The sequence below is a fragment of the Schistocerca piceifrons genome, chromosome 11 (assembly GCF_021461385.2).
Source record: "Schistocerca piceifrons isolate TAMUIC-IGC-003096 chromosome 11, iqSchPice1.1, whole genome shotgun sequence".
NCBI lineage: Eukaryota > Metazoa > Arthropoda > Insecta > Orthoptera > Acrididae > Schistocerca > Schistocerca piceifrons.
The window spans coordinates 6234098-6247164 of NC_060148.1; the positions used below are offsets into that span (position 1 = coordinate 6234098).

General features: G+C 44.9%; 1 protein-coding gene across 1 annotated transcript in view; it reads right to left on the reverse strand.

Moving 5' to 3' along the window:
* The window catches only part of LOC124720199, a 1401865-nt gene that overhangs the window by 156672 nt on the left and 1232126 nt on the right, over window positions 1–13067 (reverse strand). The window contains exon 11 of the mRNA XM_047245522.1: window positions 2724–2772. Coding sequence (XP_047101478.1) covers window positions 2724–2772 — 49 coding nt within the window. The remainder of the gene's footprint in view (window positions 1–2723; window positions 2773–13067) is intronic.

Below are 13067 nucleotides of genomic sequence, written 5' to 3' on the forward strand. Positions count from 1 at the left end.
CGGTTTCGGACTGAAGCGCCTAGAACCGCTCCGCCACACCATCCGGCAGCTGCGAAGTAGCTTGTACACATCAATGAGAGTTACAAGTCGCAATAACATGATGTTATTGTTGTTGTTTTGGTCTTCAGTCCTGAGACTGGTTTGATGCAGCTCTCCATGCTACCCTATCCTGTGCAAGCTGCTTCATCTCCCAGTACCTACTGCAGCCTACATCCTTCTGAATCTGCTTAGTGTATTCATCTCTTGGTCTCCCTCAACGACTTTTACCCTCCACGCTGCCCTCCAGTACTAAATTTCTGATCCCTTGATGCCTCAGAACATGTCCTACCAACCGATCCCTTCTTCTAGTCAAGTTGTGCCACAAACTTCTCTTCTCCCCAATTCTATTCAATACCTCCTCATTAGTTATGTGATCTACCCACCTTATCTTCAGCATTCTTCTGTAGCACCACATTTCGAAAGCTTCTATTCTCTTCTTGTACAAACTAGTTATCGTCCACGTTTCACTTCCATACATGGCTACACTCCATACAAATACTTTCAGAAACGACTTCCTGACACTTAAATCTATTCTCGATGTCAACAAATTTCTCTTCTTCAGAAACGCTTTCCTTGCCATTGCCAGTCTACATTTTATATCCTCTCTACTTCGACTCCCTAAATAGCAAAACTCCTTTACTACTTTAAGTGTCTCATTTCCTAATCTAATTCCCTCAGCATCACCCGACTTAATTCGACTACATTCCATTATCCTCGTTTTGCTTTTGTTGATCATCTTATATCCCTCTTTCAAGACACTCTGCATTCCGTTCAACTGCTCTTCCAAGTCCTTTGCTGCATCTGACAGAATTACAATGTCATCGGCGAACCTTAATGTTTTTATTTCTTCTCCATGGATTTTAATGCCTACTCCGAACTTTTCTTTTGTTCCCTTTACTGCTTGCTCAAATAAACTGATAATTGACGATACACTGGGATGAGACACGCGACAACTGCATATTTTTTAATTTATTTATTGGAACTGATGAAGTTGCAAATAGTCACACATGATAACTAGTTTAGACCCCTTACAGGATTTAATTGGTCACCAGTCGTGGGAAGTCACATTCCTTACTAACCTGTGCTAAGGGCGGAAACAAACTTTAGTAGTAGTAGTAGTAGTACTTTTCTTCCTTCAACTTGTGATTCGTACTCAGTTAATTCACCACGCCGTTTGGTTTCGGCAAACCTCGCAACATGTGGTCTACACAAAATCGAAGAACAAACTGTGGCAGATATGCTGGCGCGTTGTAAGATGGGGAATAGCAAGCGTCTAGCAAGCGCCACCGGACTAACCGTATAGTGTGTAGTTCAGCATTGCCAAGCTGAGTTCCTGTTTGCTACCGAAAATACAACGGAACTCATCAGCAGCAGAGACATTGGGCTGTAGCTGTGTTCCCATATACTTCGTGGTTTTACGTATTTATATATTTTCTGTATTAAAATCCATGGAGAAGAAATAAAAACTTTTGAGGTTCGCGATGACATTGTAATTCTGTCAGAGACAGCAAGGGACTTGGAAGAGCAGTTGAACGGAATGTAGAGTATCTTGAAAGGAGGGTATAAGATGAAAAACAACAAAATCAAAACGAGGATAATGGAATGCAGTCGAATTAAGTCGGGTGATGCTGAGGGAATTAGATTAGGAAATGAGACAGTTAAAGTAGTAAAGGAGTTTTGCTATTTGGGGAGCAAAATAACTGATGATGGTCGTAGTAGAGAGGATATAAAATGTAGACTGGCAATGGAAAGGAAAGCTTTTCTGAAGAAGAGAAATTTGTTATCATCGAGTATAGATTTAAGTGTCCGGAGGTCGTTTCTGAAAGTATTTGTATGGAGTGTAGCAAAGTATGGAAGTGAAACGGACGGTAAATAGTTTAGACAAGAAGAGAGTAGAAGGTTTCGAAATGTGGTGCTACATAAGAATGCTGAAGATTAGATGGGTAGATCACGTAACTAATGAGGAGGTATTGAATAGAATTTGGGAGAAGAGGAGTTTGTGGCACAAGTTGACAAGAAGAAGAGATCGGTTGGTAGGACATGTACTGAGGCATCAAGGGATCACCAATTTAGTACTGGAGGGCAGCGTGGAGGGTAAAAATCGTAGAGGGAGACCGAGAGACGAATACACTAAGCAGATTCAGAAGGATGTAGGTTGCAGTAGGTACTGGGAGATGATGAAGCTTGCACAAGATAGACTAGCATGGAGAGCTGCATCAAACCAGTCACAGGACTGAAGACAACAACAACAACAACAACAACAACATGTATTTTCTTGTATTTTCTTCTTTCTGGTATGACCTGTACGTTTTTATATATGCATACTTAATATTTATATTGTATACTAATAACATCAAGTGACGTACTACGCCATACGCCAAATCAACTGCTTGTTACAGTAAAGGATTATCGGGACTATTTCAATAATACACATCATGGGAATTTGTCGAACATATTTCGAACACCTTGTTCCACATTACAACGGCCGAGCCTACGTTTCCAGCCAAAATACGGTGTGCCGAGCTTTAAAAACTTATTCAGCATATAAAGATTTAATGAAATATTTGAATCATGTCAATCTATTGCTCACACATGCACCCCCCCCCCCCCCCCAAAACACACACACACACACACACACACACACACACACACACACAATAATGAAGCGATGCGTCTTTACTTACCAAGATCCTGGATGTTGACCTTCTCCAGGAACGGATCGGCAACCGGCAACTGGAAAAAAAGATGGAGAAGAATAAATTAATGGTCACTGGGCTATGTTGATATTTGAACTGGCACCCAGGTACCACAGTAAAAACATTACGTTTGAAAAAAAAAACGAAAATTTAAAAATAAAAATTTACTTTGTAACAGAATTTCCTGTCAGCCACATTGTATTTGTGTCGTCGATTTTTTTTATGCTATCAGAAAATCTGTGCATATGGAATATTTAAATCTTTGACAGTGTATTGGTTTTTACAATACGGCAAACTGCCGGATGTCCGTAACCGGTATGGGCAACGTCTTTGCCAGCTGATCTTGATGGCAAGGTCCACATGTACTCCAGTCAAGACTGTCTCTGGACCACAGTCCACTTTCTTTAAACAACCATGTTTACTTACACGACACACATTTGTATCCATTTCCACGAAACCAGACAAACTCACGTTGTGCAATTGCTTTTTTCTTTTTTTAGTTACTGATGCCAACCCACGATTTCAAATGCTCCTGGTTTGTGCTACTAAGAAAGTGGTTGTGAGTTAGTGGTCGGTGACAAAGGCGGTGGTTGGGGGGAGGGGGGGGTATAGTAGCCACAAAAAGAGAATTTCAATTTTCGCCAAATCACGGTTATTGATGTAAGTGGAACACCAGCGACCTTGACGGGTTAATGAATGGTGCGGCAATATGGGAGGAAGGATAATTGGCCCTCATTTTATCGATGGCAATCTAAATGGTGCAATGTATGCTGATTTCGTACATAACGTTCTACCGATGTTACTACAAGATGTTTGACTGCATGACAGAATGGCGATTCACTTCGAACATGATGTATGTCCGGCACATAGCTCGCGTGCGGTTGAAGCGGTGCTCAATAGCATATTTCGTGACAGGTGGATTGGCCGTCGAAGCACCATACCGTGGCCCGCACGTTCACCGGATATGACGTCCGCGGATTTCTTTCTGTGGGGAAAGTTGAAGGATATTTGCTATCGTGATCCACCGACAACGCCTGACAACATGCGTCAGCGCATTGTCAATGCATATGCGAACATTACGGAAGGCGAACTACTCGCTGTTGAGAGGAATGTCGTTACACGTATTGCCCAATGCATTGAGGTTGACTGACCATTTATTGCGTTAATGTGGTATTTACAGGTAATCACGCTGTAACAGCATGCGTTCTCAGAAATAATAGGTTCACAAAGGTACATGTATCACAGTGGAACAACCGAAATGTCCAAACGTACCTACGTTCTGTATTTTAATTTAAAAAACCTACCCGTTACCAACTGTTGGTCTAAAATTGTGAGCCATATGTTTGCAACTACACTCCTGGAAATTGAAATAAGAACACCGTGAATTCATTGTCCCAGGAAGGGGAAACTTTATTGACACATTCCTGGGGTCAGATACATCACATGATCACACTGACAGAACCACAGGCACATAGACACAGGCAACAGAGCATGCACAATGTCGGCACTAGTACAGTGTATATCCACCTTTCGCAGCAGTGCAGGCTGCTATTCTCCCATGGAGACGATCGTAGAGATGCTGGATGTAGTCCTGTGGAACGGCTTGCCATGCCATTTCCACCTGGCGCCTCAGTTGGACCAGCGTTCGTGCTGGACGTGCAGACCGCGTGAGACGACGCTTCATCCAGTCCCAAACATGCTCAATGGGGGACAGATCCGGAGATCTTGCTGGCCAGGGTAGTTGACTTACACCTTCTAGAGCACGTTGGGTGGCACGGGATACATGCGGACGTGCATTGTCCTGTTGGAACAGCAAGTTCCCTTGCCGGTCTAGGAATGGTAGAACGATGGGTTCGATGACGGTTTGGATGTACCGTGCACTATTCAGTGTCCCCTCGACGATCACCAGTGGTGTACGGCCAGTGTAGGAAATCGCTCCCCACACCATGATGCCGGGTGTTGGCCCTGTGTGCCTCGGTCGTATGCAGTCCTGATTGTGGCGCTCACCTGCACGGCGCCAAACACGCATACGACCATCATTGGCACCAAGGCAGAAGCGACTCTCATCGCTGAAGACGACACGTCTCCATTCGTCCCTCCATTCACGCCTGTCGCGACACCACTGGAGGCGGGCTGCACGATGTTGGGGCGTGAGCGGAAGACGGCCTAACGGTGTGCGGGACCGTGGCCCAGCTTCATGGAGACGGTTGCGAATGGTCCTCGCCGATACCCCAGGAGCAACAGTGTCCCTAATTTGCTGGGAAGTGGCGGTGCGGTCCCCTACGGCACTGCGTAGGATCCTACGGTCTTGGCGTGCATCCGTGCGTCGCTGCGGTCCGGTCCCAGGTCGACGGGCACGTGCACCTGCCGCCGACCACTGGCGACAACATCGATGTACTGTGGAGACCTCACGCCCCACGTGTTGAGCAATTCGGCGGTACGTCCACCCGGCCTCCCGCATGCCCACTATACGCCCTCGCTCAAAGTCCGTCAACTGCACATACGGTTCACGTCCACGCTGTCGCGGCATGCTACCAGTGTTAAAGACTGCGATGGAGCTCCGTATGCCACGGCAAACTGGCTGACACTGACGGCGGCGGTGCACAAATGCTGCGCAGCTAGCGCCATTCGACGGCCAACACCGCGGTTCCTGGTGTGTCCGCTGTGCCGTGCGTGTGATCATTGCTTGTACAGCCCTCTCGCAGTGTCCGGAGCAAGTATGGTGGGTCTGACACACCGGTGTCAATGTGTTCTTTTTTCCATTTCCAGGAGTGTATTACAGCGCCATCCATCACAAAGCGAAAAAAGTGGTCCAACTAAAACATTCATACTTCTTTACGTACTACACGAATATGTAATAGAATGAATGTTTTAGTTGGACCACTTTTCTCGCTTTGTGATAGATGGCGCTGTAATAGTCACAAACGTATAAGTACGTGGTATCACGTAACATTCCGCCAGTCCGGACGGTATTTACTTCGTCATACATTACCCGTGTTAAAATGGACCGTTTACCAATTGCAGGAAAGGTCGATATCGTGTTGATGTAAGGCTATTGTGATCAAAATTCCCAACGGGCGTGTGCTATGTATGCTGCTCGGTATCCTGGACGACATCGTCCAAGTGTCCGGACCGTTCGCCGGATAGTTACGTTATTTAAGGAAACAGGACGACCTGCAACAAATGATGATGCCTAAGTAGGTGTCCCCCTGAGATAAGATGATGGGCAAATAAACCAGCGTCGATTGAATTTAAGCACACCATCAAGTATTACCGTCTGTGTAAGCCCGCTTCTTCGTTACTGAACAGCCGGCCGCGGTGGTCTCGCGGTTCTAGGCGCTCAGTCCGGAGCCGCGCAACGGCTACGGTCGCAGGTTCGAATCCTGCCTCGGGCATGGATGTGTGTGATGTCCTTAGGTTAGTTAGGTTTAAGTAGTTCTAAGTTCTAGGGAACTCATGACCACAGATGTTAAGTCCCATAGTGCTCAGAGCCATTCGTTACTGAACAAGAAAAACACACACGTTTCTTGGTTCTGCTGTTTGCTGCTAGAAGCATATTACTGTAGAAAATACACCTGAGAAGTGGGGGGGGGGGGGGGGGGACACGAGTATCTAATTCGGGCAGCAGTTTGAAGACCAATGCTCTACGGTTTTACCACAGTTTGCAATCTCCTTCCGTACAAGTTAGAGGAAAAGAATACTGGGTTTTCATAGTTCCCATTGGCCACGGGGTTATTACAGGCAAAGCACAAAGCCTGGAAACCAAAACTGGATGACCGGGCAGGCCGGAAGGTGCGAGACGAGGGAAACTTTCCTAGGGCACACGTAATACTGATCCATAGGCAGTTAACTGCTAATCTGACGAGAGAAAAAATATCGATTCATTCGGAATGAATCGATTTCAGGGGAGGTTGAAACGGGCTGAACATCGAGATGGTGAGTCCCTTTCTTGTCCTTAAATAACGGAAACATAAATATCTACAGAAGAAAACAATGGACTGCTACTGTGACCTTTTTCGGCGTCGGCTGAGGCAGAGAGATATCCAGGTGAAAGCCCGAAGTGAACATACGATGGTAAATAACGGAATGAAGTAGGGGAGTTGTGTCGGCCTTGACGAACCCTCCTCCCCCGCGTCTGCTACGGGAGTTCATCCCCCACACCGGACTGGCGGTCCCTGTCCAGAGGCTTAAGCCTTCTCCATGGTCCCTGAGAGTTTGTAACGTGACAGCATCATCCTGAACAGCGTACGAGTAATGCTGATAGGTATTTTTGGAAAAATTTTCTATGTGTATGAAGGTAGGTCTCGTGGTCTGGAAATCGGTTATTGATTAAAAACTAAAAAAAAAAAAAACATCCTTGCAGCCAGAGCAAAATTTATTTTTAATTGCAAATCTTCAGACGGCTCCCTCCGTACGATCCAATACAATGGAAAGTCACAGTAAAAAAATTAATTTCCGAACTTCAGCTTTTCGTGGTGCTAATTTGAAACTTGTTAGCGGCGTTCGACAGTTTGCTCATTTTCAATTGTTACTCACCGCCACCTGTACGGGTGACCGTAATTTTGAACTCTGGATGCCACAAGTTGAAAAGCGTTTCATCTGTTTCTTACTTTTTATTAATGTTGTATTTGTTGAAACACTAATTCCATTAATTAAATTATTCCAAAATAAAAATAGTTCTTACTGCCCATATAGCGTACTAAACATTTATTTACTTTCACGTATTCCCCCTTCAGTGCTTCATAAATCGCTTTACACATTTCTGGAATTACTGTATTTTGGTTAATGTGTGATGCGATATTCGAGTGCTGTATTCTAAACTGGAGTAACTATTTCCTGTATCAAGAAATCCCAGTGTCGCAGTTTGCCTGTCTTCTGCACATACAGCATTTCTCAAGATAGTATTCTGTTTTGTAATATAAGCAGCCGCTTTACTGAGCAAATAGTGAAATACACTCTCATCCATTCGTAAGTAATTTATGTACTAAGACTTGAGTTCCTCCACTTGCAGCTCTCTTAACAAATTCTGCTAAATGCTTTTATCATCTCGACGCAATACCTAGGCCTTCATCAAAGTATGCTTCCTTTTTTTTCGCCACTTTTCTCCCAAATACACACACAATGCAATTGTGGTATTAGCAAATGCAGCGCATTAAAACAAGCTGTCATCCGGCATCAAGAAATGCGACGAAAAATATGACTACAGGGTAATATCCTTTTTTTAGCGCCATCTCAAAGAAATTTGACGAATATTTGATCATATTAAAATATGACAACAGTGTAATACCCTTCTTTAGCGCCATATCAAATCTCATTCTCAAAGACATTTGACAAATATTTGATCATATTTCTTTGTCAAAGAAATATGATGGAGTATTACCGGCCTTACGCCGGAAAAAACCGTAATAATATTAAATATACTGTATTTATTAATATTTTCGTAAGTCATAAGAAAAGGGAACACATAGAAAACTTTTAAAAATGAATAAAAACAATCTCGATCGCGTCCTCACATTTTTTATTATTTATCGCCAACCGGTTTCGGCCCACATTAGTTATATGATCTACGCATCTACTCTTCAGCATTCTTCTGTAGCATCACATTTCGAAAGTTTCTATTCCTTTCCTGTTTAAACCATTTATCGTCCATGTTTCACTTCCATACATGGCTACACTCCACACAAACACTTTCAGAAAGGACTTGCTGACTCTTCAATCTACATACTCGATGTAAACAAATTTCTCTTCTTTAGAAACTCTTTCCTTGCCATTGCCAGTCTACTTTTTTTATATCTCCTCTACTTCTACCATCATCAGTTATTTTGCTCCCCAAATAGCAAAACTCCTTTACTACTTTAAGTGTCTCATTTCCTAATCTAATTCCCTCAGCATCACCCGACTTAATTCGACTACATTCCATTATCCTCGTTTCGCGTTTGCTGATGTTCATCTTATATCCTCCTTTCAAAACACTGTCCATTCCGTCCACTGCTCTTCCAAGTCCTTTGCTGTCTCTGACAGAACTACAATTTCATCGGCGAACGCCAAAGTTTTTATTTCTTCTCCTTGGATTTTAATTCCTACTCCGAATTTTTCTTTTGTTTCCTTCACTGCTTGCTCAATATACAGATTGAATTACATCGGCGAGAGGCTAGAACCCTGTCACACCCTCTTCCCAACCACTCCTTCCCTTTCATGTCCCTCACCTCTTGTAACTGCCGTCTGGTTTCTGTACAAATTATAATAGCATTTCGCTCCCTGTATTTTCGCCCTGCCACCTTCAGAATCTGAAAGAGTACTCCAGTCAAGATTGTCAAAAGCTTTCTGCGATTCTACGAACGATGGAAATGTTGGTTTGCCTTTGCTTAACCTATCTTCTGTCGTAGAGTCCGTATTGCCTCACGTGTTCCAACATTTCTACAGAATACACACTGTCTTCGCCGAGGTCGGCTTCTACCAGTTTTTCCATTCGTCTGTAAAGAATTCGTATTAGTAATTTGCGACCGTGACTTATTGAACTGACAGTTCGGTAATTTTCACATCTGTCAACACAGGCTTTTTCTGGAATTAGAATAATTATATTCTTTTTGATGTCTGAGGGTGTATATGAAAATATTAATGAACTCAATATCATCATCATCCAATTCAGTCATTAAATGATGTGGCCTCTTCGAGTCGTGGATTCAGGTAGGCTTTCAGCAGTCTCCTCCAAGATGGACGGTCTTGGGCAGTGCTCTGCCAGGTGTTTCCAGCGGTCTCCTCGATGTCTTTGTCCCATCTGTCTGGTGGTCTCCCTCTAGGCCTCCGGTGCTCCTTTCTTGTATAGCCCAGCATTGATCTCTCCACGGCTCTCTGTGCTGTCTTAAGTTTCCCTTTTGTAAATGAGTTCAGTGTCCACGTCTCGCAGCCGTACGTCATCACATGAATAATGCAGTGATCAAATACTGCTTTCTTCAGATTTACTGGCATTTTTGATCTGAATATTGAATTCTTCCCAAATGCTTGCCAGCCAAGCTTGATGCGTCGACAGATTTCTGGCCTTAGTCTCCCTTCATATTTATAACCTGGCCAAGGTAGACATTAATGTTAAACTCAATATACTGACCCATATTTCGGTTTATTTGCACTAACATAGAAATTCAAAATAGGAGAATAGTGACTCGACCCCCCATGGCCCTAAGATTACGGTTCTGTGCCATTCCCACTGCGCCAAGCACCTCCTGGAAACTACTTTAACACAAATATGTCATGCCTTGCCTGAACTGAGGGAAAAATGCTACTGTTTTCTAAATTTTCCTCGACACATTTCAGTCTCGTCTTTATCTACGATGATGATAGAAGCTGTGGAAATGAATTAAAAACTGTGCCAAGGCCGGGACTCGAACCGGGGTCCCCTTTCTTAGTAGGCACGAATGCTGTCCATTACACCACAGCAGCACTATGGCTAACATTGCTGGAAGGACTACACGAGTCCAATGCCCAAGACAAACATTGGACTTGCATGCAGCGACGTTAGCTACAGTGCTGTAACGGTTAGCATTCCTGCCTAGTCAGCAAGGAGACCCCCGTTCGAGTCCCGGCTGTGGCACAAGTTTTAATTCATTTCCTCAGCTTCCATCATAGAGCGTCTGCCATGTAAGCAGGAGATCCCAGGTTCGAGTCCCGGTCGGGGCACACATTTTCATCTGTCCCCGTTGACATATGTCAACGCCTGTAAGCAGCTACGGGTGTTCATTTCATAGTAATTCCATCATTATCGTAGATAAAGATGTTTTCCAAGCACTTGGCCATCTGGGGACCGCACTTTTGTTATTTTCATTTCACGTCCAGCCCTGCGCGTACCATAAATCTGGACAAAACCTGTCACAAAGAGTAGGCGCGGTGCGGTCCCTTCTGAATTGGGGAGAGACTTATGAGGAATGGATCCGTGACTGCTGCGGGGGGGGAGAGGGACGGCGGGATGTGAGCCATTACCAGGTTCTTGCGAGTGAAGCGGCCGCGCTTGACGGCGGGCGGCAGGATCTTCCAGTACCAGCTGGAGGGCGCGCCGCTCCTGGAGCCTCCAGCCGGCGTCGGCGTCGTTCCAGCGCTGGAGGCGGACGCAGCGGCCGTCGCCTCCCACAGTCGCCGCAGCAGCATCGCGTCCGCGCTCTGGGGCATCGGCGCGCCTCGCGAAGTCGGCACGACTTTAGCCTGAGGATGGCGCCGCGCTAGCGCACCGAAACGTCGCGGCACGGCCAATCAAAAACGCCCCCGCCGACAACCCAATCACTGTCACCGAAAGAGATGTCCCCGTAGTGAGCCGTCGCCAACTTTTGCTCGCCGCTAGCTGAAGACTTCTGAAGCCAGTTTTCCAGTCACTCATACGCTTTCCACACACGCACGCAAGAAGAGACGAAGACAGGCGCAGCTGTAAAGGCGTCATACCGGTTACACTACACCTCACACTGAATAATACACAGAATATGAATGTTGAAAATTAGGTGAAGACATAAGGGTTGCAGAGGTTCTGCACAGAACCGGAGAGGAAAGGAATACGTAGAAAATAATGGCAAGGAGAAGGGACAGGATGATAGGACATCTGTTAAGACATTAGGCGATGACTGCCACGGTAGTAGAAGAAAGTTGTACAGGGCACCAACTGTATAGGAAGACAGAGATTGGAATACACCCAGCAGATAATTGAAGACATAGGTTGCAAGTGCTACTCTGAGATGAAGAGGTTGTCACGAGATTGGAATTCGTGGCGGGCCGCATCAAATCTGCCAGGAGACTGATGGCAAAAAAAAGTGGCCCGGTTTGAAAGTTCATAATTCTGACCAAAGTACTAACACGAATTCTTTACAGACGAATGGAAAAACTGGTAGAAGCGGACCTCGGGAAGATCGGTTTGGATTCTGTAGAAATGTTGGAACACGTGAGGCAATATTGCCCCTACGACTTATCTTACAAGGGAACCTCCCCATCGCACCCCCCCTCAGATTTAGTTATAAGTTGGCGCAGTGGATAGGCCTTGAAAAACTGAACACTGATCAATCGAGAAAACAGGAAGAAGTTGTGTGGAACTATGAAAAACATAAGCAAAATATACAAACTGAGTAGTCCATGCAGAAGATAGGCAACATCAAGGATAATGTGAGCTCAGGAGCGCCGTGGTCCTGTGGTCAGCATGGGCAGCTGCGGTACGAGAGGTCCTTGGTTCGAGTCTCCCCTCGAGTGAAAAGTTTAATTTTTTATTTTCAGACAATTATCAAAGTTCAGGCACTCACACATAATCAACTTCGCTCTCCAAAATTCCAGGACATGTTCAGATGTGCTTGGACATATGCAGGATTTGACGGTCTACACACGGAAAAAACGTTAAAAACATATGTTTTGACAGAGCACAGGGAAAACTGTGCGACTGTGAAACTGTTACATTCATTTTTTATGTTTTCATCACTTTTTTGGGAGTGATTATCACGTCCACAAGGAAACCCAAATCGGGCAAGCTAGAAGAATCTTTTTACCCATTCGCCAAGTGTACAGGTTAGGTGGGTCGACAACATTTTCCTGTCATGTGACGCACATGCCGTCACCAGTGTCGTATAGAATATATCAGACGTGTTTTCCTGTGGAGTAATCGGTTGACCTATGACCTCGTGATCAAATGTTTTCGGTTCTCATTGGATAGGCACGTCCTTTCGTCTACTAATCGCACGGTTTTGCTTTGCGGTCGCAAAACACAGACACTAAACTTGTTACAGTGAACAGAGACGTCAATGAACAAACGGACAGATCATAGCTTTGCGAAAACAAAGAAAGTAAAATTTTCACTCGAAGGAGGACTTGAACCAAGGACCTCTTGTTCCGCAGCTGCTCACGCTAACCATGGGACCACGGCATTCCTGTGCTCACATTGTCATTAATGTTGCATATGTTACCCCTGGACTACTCAGTTTGTCTATTTTGCCTATTTTTTTCGTAGTTCCACACAACTTCTTCCTGTTTTCTCGATTGATGTGTGCTCAGTTTTTCAAGGCCTATCCACTGTGCCAACTTATAAATAAATCTGAGGGGGGTGCGATGGAGAGGTTGCCCTGTTAGAAAATAGATTAAGGAAAGGCAAACCTACGTTTCTAGCATCTGTAGACTTGGAGAAAGCTTTTGACAATGTTGACTGGAATACTCTCTCTCGAATTCTGAAGGTGGCAGGGGTCAAATGGAGGGCCGATACCGCGGCGACGATCATAATGGTACTACTACGACGGCGATGATGATGATGATGATGATGATGATGATGATGATACGGAGTACGAAAACTATGATACTGATACTGACTACGACGACACT